The sequence below is a fragment of the Electrona antarctica genome, assembly GCF_951216825.1.
Source record: "Electrona antarctica genome assembly, chromosome: 16".
Classification (NCBI taxonomy): Eukaryota; Metazoa; Chordata; class Actinopteri; order Myctophiformes; family Myctophidae; genus Electrona; species Electrona antarctica.
Genome location: NC_136797.1, coordinates 19384789 through 19400954, shown reverse-complemented (window position 1 = coordinate 19400954; position 16166 = coordinate 19384789). Strand labels below are relative to the sequence as shown.

The following is a 16166-nucleotide window of genomic DNA, read 5'->3' as shown; positions in this document are numbered from 1 at the left end:
AACAGCACCACTTTGACACCTGCCAGTACCCTAAACATAGGGACATACATACAGACATAGGGACAGACATTGCTGTTTCTTGGAGTGGCTGCATCACTCAAAAACTAAAAATATTTACTGTAACAAAGCTCAAACCAGCATGTTTTGTTATACTTGTTTGATGTGGTGGTTGTCTATTGATATTTCACATAGGTGTGTCTATAACAATTACCTGCCTTGTCTCTATGGTGGTCATGTGACCCCACAACACCATATAAGGGAGACTGTTACTTGATTACTGTCACCTGATGAAGGCCAGTCATGGCCGAAATGTTGTGTACTACGTCTGTGTTTTAATTTAATAAAAGCACTGTGGAGCAGAAGCTATTGTGCAGACGTCCCTGTATCAACCTTTAGTCCAGCACCAGCGAGGGACTGGATGTGCGCAAGCCGCTTGTTTTTTAAACAACACCTACTCAAGTCACGACAAGCCCTTTTAGTATACTAACTGCCACTGGCATGGGCCCCACTGGATTAGGTGTGTTATTTGGATAGAACAATGTTCCATATTGAATTCCAATAGAAAGCAAGAGTCAGGCCTGGGCCATGGCTCAGTGGTCCAGGCACCTTGGCTGGTAATCCAGTCTGGCAGTGTGCCGCGGGTTCGACTCCCGATCCCGACGGCCTTTACTGCATGTCTTCCCCCCATCTCTCTCCCCATTTCCTGTCAGCCTACTGTCTGTCCCTCCATAAAAATATAAAATAAAGGCAAAAGCCACACAAAAAAACATAAAAAAAGAAAAAAAAAGAAAGCAAGAGTCAGATGTTTTCAGTGATGTTATAATGAGGCCTGATGAAGGTCCATGGCCGAAAGCTTGCTATATAAAATATACAAAGAAATCTAATTTGTGTTGAGACTGCCTTTTATTCTTCATATGGTTTTCTTTTGGCTCCAGCACTTCACCCATGCAAGACTACTGGCAGATGAGGGGTGGTTTCATCGCCATTAGTATTCAGTGATATACTGTATAGCCCTATAAGTAAATTGAGTGCTTTTAATACTGAAGGTCAGTCATCCTCTCGGCACTCAGTGCCCACATCTCTCTTCAATGGCCCGTCCCAAAAAAGCAGAAACGCTACGCAAGTATTTTAAAAAGCCAATGCCGTAACAAGGCCAATACTAAAATAAACGGTCTTTTGTTCCAACCTGCGAGGCGGGTTCAGACGAGCTCGTTTCCTGGGTGACGCCGACACTTCCATCTCTGGGGGGTTGCTCCTCCTCTTCGTCCGACTCGTCTCCGTCCTCAGACTCGTCCTCCTCAGACTCATTTTCGACTCGCTCCCCATTCACATTAGCCAGCTGTTTGGGCTAATGATGTGTGAAATGAGAAAAAAAAGGAAGGAATGGAGATTATTCACCACTTTCAAACTGGCATCCTTAAAATAGCAAACAGATAATCTCACGTGTCCCATCGCGGCGCGTTGTGAGCTTGTAGATCTGCTATGTTCGCTATTCATCGTACAACGCATGTATAAAGGGCTTAAGTACATCAGTTGTAAGGTTATTACACTTAGTCAAGAGAATGGGAATTAGCTCAGTCCCATCAGTCACCCAGTAGCGTATGGCTATTTCTCAGTCAACTGACTGACACTCTTCATAACAGTTTTGGTTACAATGTGGGTATGATGATCCAACGTTACCTAAATGCACAGAGATCGAATGCTGGAAGTATAGACAGTATGTCCAAAGACGATAAGACGGGGCCAAGCAATAAGAAAAATCACACCCGTGTGAACCGAGCGGTGCAGGCTGCTCAACAACACCGCTGGCTGGCTACAGTTATAGTGCTCAGTGTGAATGTCCCTTTTAGGCTGCTCAACACTGCCACTTTAGGTCACCCAGCGGTATTGCAGCTCTTCCTAACCCAAACATACATAGACATACAGACAGACAGACGAGGCATGAGTTATGCCTGTAAAGAATACCTGTTATCGCTCCTTGCAGCCATTTTCTTTTTTCTTTTTACAATTTCAGCGCATAAACATTCATTCATTTTTAAACTTAAAAACTAAAGCCCAACATTTTCATGAGATATGAGTTTTTCATATAATTAAAAATGGAACACGAAAGTTGTTTGGCATGAGGAGACGCATGTGTGTATCAAAGTTTATTGTATTGCTGACGGTGAACGGTTCATGTCACGGCTATGTCTGTTCAAAGTTAGCATTTTGAGTGCTATAGCGCCACCCTTTGGTCAATGGTTGTGGGCTCCGCGTCCTCACCATTTGGCCTAGCCCTCGACCATATTGCCAAGTTATGCGAAAACTGACTGCATGGTTAAGACAGAACTGCAATTTTTGACGGAAGAACGAGAAGAAGGAAAAACATACGAATACAATAAGGGACCATAGGCCCTTCGGGCTTGGCCCCTTAAAAAAACAAATCATCAACTCAATATTTAAAGGGAAGGGCAAAGACCTGTTGGCTCTCCGCCGAGCGTTGTAGCTGCTGAAACATCTCCAGCACGGTTCGCTGCCGTAGAACTTTGGCTTTCTTCTTGGGGACAAAGCTGTAGGTTCCCATCTTCCTCTTCTTTTTACGAGATGGCATGACTCCTGAGAGAGAGACTGGGGTAACACAAAAAAATCACACCCGTGTGAACTGAGTGGTGTAAGGTCTTATATAGACTGATCAGCTGTGGTCTGACGTAATGAAATCACACCCGTGTGAACTGGGTGACCATAGCAACCATGCTCATTTTTTGGTACGAACAGACAGACAGACAAACAGACAGACAGACACGTAAACTAACAAAGCCAGTTGTGAACGGATAGTGAGTGGTGCAAATGTTCCATTCCTGTCTATAGATAACCTCAAAACCAGACAAAGTGGGCCTTAATTGGCCAGTTTTATGTCATGCATGCATGTTCTCATCACTGGCTCCAGTGCAGTCTAACCTAGACTAGGCTTGGCTGGGGCTGGCCTTGGGCCTGAAACCACGGCCGACGCTGGGGCTGCTGGTGGTGAGCCTGATGAAGTTGCTGGAACCGAATCTGGCGTTTCCGCTGGGCTCTGAGGTAGCTGGGTCTGCGTTGCGGTCGGCTGCGTGGCGGTCGGCTGCATGGCGGTCGGCTGCATGGCGGTCGGCTGCGTGGCGGTCGGCTGCGTGGCGGTCGGCTGCGTGGCGGTCGGCTGCGTGGCGGTCGGCTGCGTGACGGTCGGCTGCGTGACGGTCGGCTGCGTGACAGTCGGCTGCGTGGCGGTCAGCAGCGGGTCGATCTCCTCCTGTGGTGTAACGGGACCCTCCACTTTTGCGCCGTTTCCTTCTCTTAGTTCCCTGTTCAGAAGCTGTAAACGACAAGAACCAAGCCTTTATGATCCAGCCTTTATGTGTTACTATGTACATTTTTTTTTAGATCATTCAGCTTATGTGTTGTCGGCTATATTGGTTACCTTTTGTGCCAGGCTGACAGCAGGCCTGGACATGGTCTTGCGTGCTCGGTTTGTTATAATGAGTGGTGGAGGAGAAATACTAGGTGCAGGACAATGAGATGGGGCTATGCCATTTTTAGTATCTGTCTGTGACGCCCCTTGTCCAAAAGTGGTTCCGGCACTGGTGTCTGTCCTTAGTGCACCCGAACTCGGGCCACGACCAGATGCCGAGGATGGTCCGCTTTTGACCATATGTCCTAGCATTGTGTGGGGCAATGAGGGAAACCACTTAGCATTCTGTGAGGTAACCCCCAACCTCGACGCCGCCACAGAACCACTCTCCTGCTGCTTGCTGAGGATTAATCCATTGCTTCCGGTAACAGAACCATGCGGCAGTTCCCTCTCGAACATTCCATTCTCATTGACCAACAATAACATTTTGCTGTCCTCTGAAAGGCTGTGCTTCGGGCTCCTATGTCTGCTACTGTATTCTGTGCCCTCATAGGTCCCATTTAGTGTTGCGTCACTTCCAGACAGAGGACCAAGCCTGGTTGCAGCCTCCCGGTCTGTAAAAAGGAAGAAGGGGGGAAAAAAGTCTAAAGGTCAAACGAAAACCATTCAAAATGAAAGCAGGTCAATACAGTGACTCCTTTATGAATTTTACATGACAAATTAACCAGTATAAAGACAAATATTTAAATGTATTTATATCACCTCTCTCTTCTCCATTGTTAGGAGAATCCATTCCTTCTTTCCCTGTGGGCTCTCCTTTACCCACGCTATCCTTGGCCAGGCCAGGAGGCTGATAAAAAGAATACAGTTCAGGAATAGTATATTAGTGATTTATTAATATACAGAAAACTTTTAAATGCATGGGTGTCATGTGTGTGTGTGTGTGGGGGGGGGGGGGGGGGGGGGGGGGGCAGTCATTTCGAGAGCATAGATTACAGACACTTATTAGGCTTAGCTCCAGCTAAAACAGAATGTCCATTCGGTAGATTCAAAAGAATCTCCAGCACCCATAGAGGCTGTTAAAAGGTAAAACCAAAACCAGTAAATATCCCTCCTCTATAACCTGCCAACCCATGCACCAGGCTAGCCTGCTGGCCACTCAGCAGTTGCAGCAGACGACCAGACCGCTTCTAAAAGCATGGGAAAATATCTGCTCTGAAGCAGGTGACAAGAGGCCCTCTACAGAGGGAATGTTTTACAGAGAGCATCTGTATCTCACCCAGTCATTTTTCAGAGACGTTTTAACTCTTGTGTTGTCTACTCTTCGTCACTTCCAAACGCATAACACAGTGGCAGCTTGCCAAACCAAAAGCTAAAAGGAAGAGGATATTATTGGATTCACGTCAGTTTGTCCTTCAACATCACCACAGCCAGTGCCTGTATAGTCAGTCACCTCATTCTCTGGGTCTTTAGGGGATAACAGAGTGAAGACAGACCTACAGACAGACTGTGTGTCAGCTTATTGTCCACTGTGTCCTCGATTTAGGCCTCACCCTTAACATGAACAGAATCCCATTGCATACCTCCCCACACTCTCAATTAATCACCAGAGAATGTCAACCAAGATTAATCTAAAGCAGATAAGACTATATAGCCCATGATCCAAAGGCCTACTGGAGGCAGGAGGAAGACTAGTTTGCATGTGTGTTAACAAAAGGGCTCCAGCAAGGGAACAGACAAAGAAGTCTCTCCTCGATGCCTTCAACAATGAAACACACAGAATGAGCTGCGGCTAGTGAGAGACTGAATGGTCAAATGTAGGACTAGTAACTCTGAACTGAACAGCAGGATCATTTAGACGAGTAATTCACCAAACATAAACCTGAATGATTATTTTTTTGGGGGGGGGGATCTTACTTAGAGACTGAAGCAGCAACATTAAAGCTGATGATGACTGTGAGGGCCTGTTCCAGGGAGGACAGACTCTGTGACCAGCACAACAGTGAGTTCTTTACAGAGAACATGGAGGACAACATCTAAAGCCTCTATGGTGAGGCATCTGGAGGAATGCCGACGTAAAGAGCAGAGAGAGGAAGAACCCTTTAGTTTTCCCTTTATGGATTTTAGGAATGTAAGAGGAAATACTGTCCTCAGATGTCCCCCTAGTGGATGGAAAAGGAAACCACACGTTAGAGAAAGAAAGGGGAGGGGGAGGGGAGAAAGAGAAAGCAGTCTGCAGATCTCCGCCATTTTGTAAGCAGACTGTTTACTGACACAGCATGCCCATTGCAGCAGCTTTCCACTAGATGGTGAAGGTAGTAGGGGCAGCATTCTAGGGAACTTCCGAAAGGAGTTCTATATACCTAATGACCTACAAGTTCTCATAACAATGAATCTGCGCAATTAATACAACAAAAATAAATGATGTCCTTCAAAAACAAACAGATTGAAGCTTCAACAATGACCAAACAAGCAATGACTTCAAATCTGAATAAACTGTTATGGCCTCAGCAGATTAAAAAATAATAATAATATGTATTCTAAACATAATAGTTTATGGTGCCGATGTCACTGTAGCTGAAAATACAGCGCTCATGACTAAATCTTACCAGCTTGGGCTATTTCTGAACCAGTGTACTCTGTCTGGAACCCTACGACATGAAGAGGATATGGTGCCTGTCGAGGCCTTCAAGTAAACACAAACGTAACTGATCTTCCATAACGGCTACATAGCTATGCCTGAAAAATGTGTCCACCTTGAGACTACCTTTGCGAGCAGGAGCACATGATTACATAATGGGTTCTTTTCTATGTGACTGACAGCTCAAGGGTGCCAGCAGCCCACACCGAGAGTAGGAAGCCACAGCAGGCACACAAAAGGCCACCACTGCATGCATATACGCCGGGAAACATCATCTCTCTCATCTTTTTTAGTTATTGTTTAAACTTTATATTAACCCAAGAACGTACGGGCAATAACCAAGTCAATGGATTAGTTGATCAGTTGATTGATAACTGCACAAACTGAGGACATTTGTAATGTATCATAATATCACCCCCATTCCACAGGACAACTTGTTTCTTTGGGTCTTTTAAGACTTTTAATCATTGTGTCCTGTGTGTGTGTGTGTGTGTGTGTGTGTGTGTGTGTGTGTGTGTGTGTGTGTGTGTGTGTGTGTCTGATTGTATTGTACTGTATGGCTGGGTTTAGGTTGTCCATCATGCTTGCCCCATGAGATCTCATTAGACTGCCAGTGAGTTGGAAGTAACATAAGATGGACAGAGAGGGGGGGGGGGGGGAGAGAGAGAGAGACAGACAGACAGAGGGAGACAGGCAGAGGGAGAGAGAGAGAAAGAGAGGGAGACAGGCAGAGAGAGAGAGAGAGAGAGAGAGAGAGAAACAGACAGAGGCAGGCAGAAAGACAGACAGACAGAAGGTAAAAACAGACATGCATGGTCTGAGCCTAAACATCTGCCAGGAAGGTAAATACCATTGTGCCTGATCTCCATGATGAGGTCAGGCTGCTCCTCCAACATCACAAATGAAACCATTTGCCTTGTGCAGTGATTACTCTCAACACAGTTTTGAGTTCTCCATGAAAAAATAAACTATGCTAACGATGAAGAGCTCTCCAACAACAGGATCCAAGACGCTGGCTTGAAACCACTGAGCCTCTTACCAATGACACAGCACTGTTTGCTGTCTTCCTACCCCCCAGCCTTTGAGGCAGAGCTAGAGACACGGGCTACTGTACCTGCAACAGCAAAGAATCCTCGAATTCACCAAGAGCTCGGGAGGAAAAGGACTGTGATCAGTGTATGTATGTTTTGTGCGTGTGTGATCAAGCAGCACACACTGTCTGCCACCTTTTAGTACAAACTAAAAAAGAAAAAACCTCTCACTAGAAGACAAATCACAGCTTAAAACTGAAATATTCATGTCTGGAGAAAGAAATAAGAAAATAAAAAAAGACCAGAACCAGAGCATGTGTATCACCTTTAGAGGTCCATTCAGAACCAATCAAGGATAATCAGTAAAGCCTAGCCCATGTTTTCCTGTGTTAAATGTGTTCCTGTAGCAAACCATCATACCTGCTGTCTTCTCATGGCCTCCATTGAGAAGGAGAGCGTGGGTAAGAGAAAGAGAGGGAGTGTGTGCGTGTGTGCATGTGTAAGTAAGCATGTGTGAGTGTGTGCGCGTGTGTGTGTGCGTGCGTGCAAGTGAGATAGAGAGAAAGAGAGAGAGCGAGAGAGCGGGAGTCTCGAACAGATTGTTCCTGTTTTCCTTTCTCGCCCCACATGCATATTCACCTCAGTGGTCATGTGACCTGGTGGCTCCCTCTACTGGTCTCCCTCAGAGAGACCAGATCTTCTCAGTCTCTTCCAGATCTAAATGGCATTTCCTTCTCAATTCCAGCTCTAAAGACTTCAGGAACGTTATGGAGAAAGGGATATCCAAAAGTGAGACTTTAGATTTGATTGTAAAAATAAGAACCTACCGCTCTCTCCACCAAAGGAGAACAATGCACAATATGATCCTTCAGAATGACACCTTTGAGACCTTTGTGTGCAATGAGCTGCAGGGCAGGTGCACAAAATAAAAACTGTGGGGACACGTGATCGGCAGACACCATATACCAGACGAAACAACAGAGCTAGATGGGTTTAGAGGAAAGACTTATGAGATGTTTAATAGTCATCAGAAGAGGACCAGCAATTAGCTATATGAACATCCTCAATCACTGAAGAGACTTTAGCACACAAAAAGGCTCTGCTAAGAGTGTAAGGATTTATTTTCTATTTGTGCAGCAGAGAAACATGTATGGGCTGTGAGATATAGGCGATCAGACAGTGAGAAGGCCCTGAGTATTATGAACACAGGCCAGTTTTACAGAAGCTTCTAGTTGAAGTGTACTACCGTAACCACACTCTAAACATAAAGAGTGTAAGAGGACACCTGTCACCTCTGCACTACAGGCACGTGTTGCAGTTTGGTAACAATGGCTAGGATGTGTCCTATACACAAGACAAAGCCCGGATCTTACAAACGTTACATTGCTAGACAATTAACAAACATGTTCAAAGCATTTAGCAGAATCTTTCGTCCTCTGACTAAGAGAGCCACAGTAAAAAGTGTATGCCTGAATGGCAGCACACGTAACAAAGTCTAAAGGCCGGTACCCCCTACCAAATCAGATCCAGAGTTCTCCAACAAACAAGGGTCTCGAGTTCATTGTATCGTACACTTGCACTGCACACGACATCTACAAACAGATGCAGTGTTGTGGAAAGTTGCCAGGCCCATTACAGATAATACTTCCTGTATCTATTATACATTTGAAAACGTGTGCCCAAGTGCCCACACCAGGAAACTAAAGTCACCAGCTACTACGTCACTGACACGCTGCAACACGCTGCAACACACACTGCAACAACACACTAACACGACACAGCCTTACCCTCCGCGTCGATCCACGGCTATCTCCTCATGTCGCGCCGCACGCCCACAATCAACAACACCCGCGTAAAAACTGTCATTGCACTGCCACTACAGCCGCCTCCCGTCCACACTCACAAACAACATCAATATCAATAATAAACACAAACACGCCACAAGCACCGACACCCCCGCCTAATTTGTTGCCAGGTCTATGAAAACAAGCCCAGAAAAAATGCCATTCAACACGCTACTTACAACTCGCTTACAATTCGCGGACCTGGCAACACTGCATCCTGTTTTCCCATTGGCTACGGTTGCTACAACACGCATTTGCACTGCATCTTGGGAGCAACACAGCTTAATGTAGGGGTCACCGATTGCTGTGCTACATCCCCCTCATGTTCTCACCACCCCGTTCGGCTACACCACACACACTCACCTACACAATTCTCCACATGCAACACAGGGCCCTTATTGGCTATCCCCCTCACATGGCGATCCCCACGCAACAAAACACAGCCAGCCACACACACACACACCCACCCACACACACACACAACGCCCACGTTCGGAAATATCGCACTGAGCGCACTGTGCAAACCTGGCGTGGTACAAGCGGGACAAACCGAAGCGCATATATGGACACGAACAACAACAACAACACTACACGCACACGCGCGCGCTGCAACAACACACAGCTACGTACAGTGTGTGTGTGTGTGTGTGTGTGTGCGTGCGTGCGTGCGCGGGGGGGAATTTGGATCGCCTCGCGATGCAGCGAAAATGCCACTACACTACACAGGGCTCGACAGTGCGACTAGGTACTCGCATTTGCGCCTTACAACATCACCGTGCGAGTTGTAACATTCACTTTGTACCACCGGTGCGACTACACAATCCGAACTTTAAAGCTACAACTTGCGCAGTTTACATCCACAAGAATGTGTCACTCTCTCGGTTCTGCACCGCTGCTGGAGAAGTATAGCACTGTCGCAGGCAGCGCAACTAATCCCCCCCCCCCCCCCCCCCCCCCCCCCACACACCCCAGAGACGGAGGAGAGAGAAGAGAGCGCGAGAGACAGAGAGCACACACGTGAGTCCTGCAAATTATATTGACCCAATATTAATTTGTACAACCTAGCAAAGCATACGATATGATGGTTTGGAGAATAGGCTGGTCTCTCTTTTTACAAGACATAAGCCATTGCATACAGGTTCTCAACCTTTTTAATTTCAAGGACCCCCATAACTCTGAGAGTAAAACCAAATGGACCCATAAGAGTCCCATTTGATTCCATTTGTACAGTATCACAGTTAAACGTTATAAAAGAGTCCATTTGGTTCCATTTGTACACTCTCAGAGTTACAGACCTGTAGGGTCCACTTGGTTCCATTTGTACACTCTCAGAGTTACAGACCTATAATGGGTCCATTTGGAACCCCCTCAAGGAACCATGAGGGTCCCTGGATCACACCTTTGACAGCCACTGCTTTAAATCTATACATAACTAATATAGAGCATATTTGATCCTTTCAGTGTTATGGATAAGAACAACAACACTACACGCGCGCGCGCGCACGCGCTGCAACACAAAACAGCTGCATAAAACGCGTGTCACTGTGGACTTCTGTATCTGTGGACTTCTGTATCGCAACGCGGGGCAACGCAACTCTGGGATGAGCGGGCCGAAGGCCCGCGAAATTCTAGTATACATACACCCAGAACGATATCTTAAGGGGATTCAAATTCCTGTTGTACAGGATTCCATAAATAGGCTATCCTTCTTCACCCCACCCATGACCTCGTCATGAACATACACTGGTGTCAGTACACAGAGCTGGGTGATAACTTCGGTATAAGTATTATCACTGGTATATTTATGAACAAATCAAAAAGGAGATGCAACAGAGATACTTTTTTCTTTTGTTCTCTTTTACTTTTCTCTTAAAATATCATTCATATCATATTGGATAATTTATAAACCAATTACTATCTTCTACCAATCAACGAATTAAAGCATGACACTTGAGGAATCTACAAAGGGGAAAGTGGAGATCCCAATGATCACTGCTTGTTTTCTCTTTCTCCAACAATACCCAAGGTAACCATGAAAAGTGCCTGAAAAAGGAAGTCTGCCTCCAATAAGCAGAAAGGAGGGAGCAGCAGACAGTAGGGCTCCACGCGCTAACATCTAGCAGCTACCCACACATGCACCCTCCTCCCTTGTCAAGTCACATGGCCAGCACTCAGCACTGTAGAAAGCTCTGGCACGGCCTTTTCTGGGCATGCTCAGATCGGTCCGTGACGTTTTTCCATATAGAAGGAAGAAGAAGAAAGGGGGAAGAAACGACCATGCAGCCATTTGTGAAACAAGAGCTGTCAAAAGCTTCTGAATCAGCCATACATGTCACAGACTAGTACCCTTGAGAGGAGCAATAGATGGATAACATCCGTCTATTTTTTTTTCACTGACAATGACACAGGTCCCTCTCCAGTTTTTCACAACACCAATATGTCACAACACCAATATTATGGCTCAACTGTGCCACGACATTTAAAGATTATCTGTAATAGAAATTCGGTTTGAATGTAACATCTGAATGAGAATGATTTGGCAGCAACAAGCTAAGCCTAGAACCCCTATTAATTTGTTTACATTGAATGAAGAGGGTAGCCTAAACTGTGAGGGAAGCAAGACAATATAGGCCTTTATGGAGAAAGACAAACACATCTTATAGCTGGTGCTTTTCTAATCTGGGTCTAGGAGGAACCCTCTGGGATCCTACACTGGGTTTTCCAACAAGGCCAAAAGCTCCATTTCAAATGTTTAATTCAATACAATTTCCATTAAGTCAAACGTTTAGAATTGTTGCTGATTTCAGCATGTAAAACTACATGGGAGTCACAGAGTCACTAATCTATGCTAGAGGAAATTAACCCAGTAAGACCTGTGCCATTAAACTCCTATCTCATGGAGCTTAGAGGGATAAAAGGTGCATTAGGTCCAATAAAATCACAATAAGCCCTTACTAAGGTCTTATTTTCTTTGTGTGTGTGTGTGTGTGTGTGATGTTTCAATATCTATGCTGTGACACATTTTATATATTTTCATGAAGAATGCTCGTCAGTGAGACTCAACGTTTTGTTGAAAACTAATGTCACGGTCTTCTTCTGGCTTAATAATACCACTATCACTGAAGAAAATACATTGCAAGAAGCTTGTATATTAGTCTACACACCAAGTTAATCCTAGTATTGTTACCTAGTATTATGACTGAGGGCCAAATACCGTTAGTTACGGTCTCACTGAGAGCAACAAGCTTTATTTCATGCAGCACATGTGGGCGGAGGTTATGAAGGACGAAGGATGCATTTATTCCTCAGAGTCCCTGGTGACCTGCCATCCCTCAGCGAACCCGGCATGTGTTTTAGAACAGGCTTGAAGCCTTCAGATGATTACAGCATGTGCACTGCAGTACAGGTGTTTGCTACTCGCATTTCAGTAGAGAAAGAAAAAGGAAGAAAACCCAGCGTGTCTAATTCTAACAAACTACATCTAGGGAGGATTGTCTTGTTATGATGGGAAATAAATTCACATAGATTAAGCTTTTATTTGATGAACCACTTTAACCTTCATTGACTTGTGTCTATTATAAAATAAAATCACACCCGTGTGAAGTGAGGGGCGCTAATATATTAAAGTCTAACTCATCTTGATTAGGTGATGCAATGTTGATGTAAAACAAACGGTGACAAAACAAACATTAAATTCCGTGTATTGTTAATGGCATTTAATGTTTGTGTTAGGGACAAGATGACGTAAATCTTCCCTTCATTGTCAATGGCGTTTTAAAACAAACATTGAACTAAAAACAAACATTAAACCTGCCCCTCAAAAACAAATGTCTTCACTGGAAATAGACGATGAACAAGCTCACAACATGTCGCCCTCTCATTGCTATGCATTGTGAGACTGTAGATTTGCTATTTAACCGAATGTTCACCCCCAATATAGAGATGCTAGAGTTTGTGTTGTTAACTTATTCATGAGTAATACACAGTTACATTACATTAATTACACTATAATCAATATCCAGAGCCAAAGATTAAACAGATATGTTTGATTAAAGGGCCACTTTACAGAAATAATAAACATGATGTGGCAGTGTTTTCTGTGGGTGGGGGGTATTTTGAACTTTATTTCCAATCCTTTGATGTCACTGACTTCCTGGACTACAGTGATCCCTGTAGTTCCAGTGTCTCCAAGTCGGACTACACAACATTTAGTTCAGCCAGCACCTCCACAGTGAAGGTCACTATGATACTCCCACAATCACTTAAACACCATCTAACAGCACTAATATTTGCAGACCCAATACACATGGCTATTTACCTATTAACACAGGTTGAAACAAATGCATATTAATGATTTGAACTAACAAAATAGCAAACAAAAGTTAAACTAACAAAAGATAAGCCCCAACCACAGCCCTCTCTCTCTCTTCCCCGAGCACTTGGCTACCATCAGACTGTTGAACAAGGCCTGAAGTGAACACCGCCTGTCACCAGGATGGCCTGTCACACTTTCATTTAACCTACTGTATTTCCTAATGTTGGCATATACCATAGACTTCTTATGTCTAACCTCATGTACCTGCTGCTTTATTTCATGCAGAACATGTGGGCGGAGGTTATGAAGGATGCTAATATGTAGATATCTATGATTTTTCTTTTGACAGGTTTCTTATTTCGTTTTTCTCCGCACTCTCTCTATTAACATCCATGCGTGTGTGCGGTCTGTCCTTCTCTCTGGAGCTAATCTTGCAAAACCGCTGGACCAAACAGTGCCAAACTCATCAAGTACCTCCACCTTTTTAACAAATGTTTCAGTGTTTCCCTAGGTTTACTGCAGGGGCGGTCTAGGCAGGACGATGTGCGCAGGGGTGACTCGGGAGCTGAGCTTGCCCTTCGTGAAACAGAAAGCAGAGTAGGAGAGAAAGACAGCAACAACGCAGTAGAAACGTTCTCCAATGTGAAAAGTGATTTCAGATCAGTTATGTGGTTATTTGGCATTATTAGTATCAGCCTAAAATACAATTTACCTGAAATGGGTGGAGTATGTTAATTAGGGGAAACTGTTATAACTGTGGTTGCGCTCTGCTGCTGCTGACAGTAGTCACTTATTGCGACAGTAGTTCGCAGTTTACTATGAAAACCTGATGGCAGTCACGCCTCGTGACATGCTCCATATATGGCCAATACAGAATTAATTCCATATGTTGATTTGACCTCATCAAACCCTTAGATCTCCATATATGGAGCTGACCTGTTCTGACAGGTTCCATATGTTGATCTGACCTCATCAAAACCTGTACACTCAAGACACGCTCCATAATGGCCAGTACAGAATTCATTCCATATGTTGATCTGACCTCATCAAAACCCTAGATCTCCATATATGGAGCTGGCATGTTCTGACATCACAATGATGTTCCGACATCACAATGATGTTCCGACATCACAATGATGTTCCGACATCACAATGGTGACTCGACCAGCTCAACAGAATGATTGAGCTGGTCACCAGAACTATTAATCCGGTGTGTATACACTGACATGTTAGATATCTACTGCTAATGTATCGCTATGATTTTCTACTGCTAATACCTGCTGCAAGCAATGTTTCACCACTCGCACTAGAGACATTTCTGCCTTGTTTTATTGCTTTTCTAGCAAATGAAATGAAATGATTACTATATTTACCCAGGGTATCTGGGCTAAGCTCAAGAACTTGTTTCCAGCCAGGCCCTGCTCATAGAACACATTTCATCGTAGTGGTTCAATGCCTTGTTCAAGGGCACTTCAGCGGTGGTAATTTTAACGTGTCGGACCGCTGATTCGAACTGGCGACCTTCCGGTATCAAGACCGCTCCGCTATCCGTTCGGCCACCGCTGCCACAAGACAAGACAAGAGTCTGTGATGAATGTGATGCTATTCATGTGCCACTATAACTGCCTCATATTATTTCTATTTTAACCATGAATATTTGACATTGCACATATTATATTAGGAATATAGGAGCTATATTTTGGCATAAATGAGAATCCAATCAATCCATCAATTTATTCAAATACAGTGGACCACTGACTTATTTGCGGAATACATATTGGGTTCAACACATAACAGGGTCAAGTGTTTACTATGAACTAAAATCTTGAAATTGCGTGCAAAGTGCAAACCCAAAGTCAGTGGGTTAATCAAGTATTATTAAAGAACCATAAGTTCACTATGACTCACTTCACTTCCAAAGTGAACAATGATTTGTTTGAGTTTAAATTAAGTCATTCGAGTAAGTAATTCCAGTACGATATGAAAATCAACTTGCCTTTCCTTTAAATTCTTATCATAGACTAAAGGGAGTCCCGTTGGTTTCTACATACAGACCGTTTTGAAATTAGCCACTTTTTCGGGAAAATTCAAATCCGCTATCTTTGAACTTCCGGCCCCGGAAAAAAAAAACGCCTTCACTCGGTAGAACCAGTAGAAGCCCTAGGTATTTTTATACTTATAAACGTAATACTTTACACTTAAAATAAAAATATTAATGGGACCATAATTTGCTAAATGTATATCATGGTAATTGAAAGAATACTTTAAACTAGCGACTCAAAGCATAAAGTATTTATGACAATGTTTATTACGGTAATAATTCACCATTCATATGAAGAGCTCCATGAAATAGTTGCATGATGCCATGCCAGCCTTGCCAGGGCAGGAAGGAAGGGTTGCTGCCAAGCCTACAATACCAAAGCAACGTTCTGGAAGGGTTGCTGCCAAGCCTACAATACCAAAGCAACGTTCTGGAAGGGTTGCTGCCAAGCCTACTATATCAAAGCAACGTTCTGGAAGGGTTGCTGCCAAGCCTACAATACCAAAGCAACGTTCTGGAAGGGTTGCTGCCAAGCCTACAATACCAAAGCAACGTTCTGGAAGGGTTGCTGCCAAGCCTACAATACCAAAGCAACGTTCTGGAAGGGTTGCTGCAACGTTCTCTGGTGAGACTGTCCGTCAATAATCCCTCTCTGAGGGTCGGGACTACAAACACAACCAGATGGCAAGGAATTAATGGAGTGTATTACCAGTTTACCACAAAAAATGGCAAAATCTCCGGAAGTTAATGTAAACAAACAGTGGAGAGTTAGAGCATCTGCTAAAGAATCTGGTAAATGCCTAAATTGTACATTATAGTGGTCAGGTTTGTTGACAATACAACAGTGACAGGCCTGATCATGATGACGATCAGACAAGAGGTGGATATTGTCGACCTGACACAATGGTGCCAGCCAGGTGAACAACCTAG

At 44.2% G+C, this 16166-nt stretch overlaps 1 protein-coding gene across 3 annotated transcripts in view; it reads right to left on the bottom strand.

Moving 5' to 3' along the window:
• LOC306939921 (histone-lysine N-methyltransferase EHMT1-like) overlaps positions 1–16166 on the bottom strand; it is a 38873-nt gene that overhangs the window by 18015 nt on the left and 4692 nt on the right. For 2 of the 3 annotated variants that reach the window (XM_079524736.1, XM_079524738.1), the window contains exons 2-6: positions 4127–4214; positions 3434–3978; positions 2938–3328; positions 2459–2607; positions 1187–1348 (exon numbers count right to left, since the gene is read on the bottom strand). In XM_079524736.1, coding sequence (XP_079380862.1) covers positions 1187–1348; positions 2459–2607; positions 2938–3328; positions 3434–3978; positions 4127–4214 — 1335 coding nt within the window. Of the gene's footprint in view, positions 1–1186; positions 1349–2458; positions 2608–2937; positions 3329–3433; positions 3979–4126; positions 4215–7675; positions 7697–16166 lie in introns of those variants that run through there. The other variant, XM_079524737.1, reaches the window with a different exon arrangement.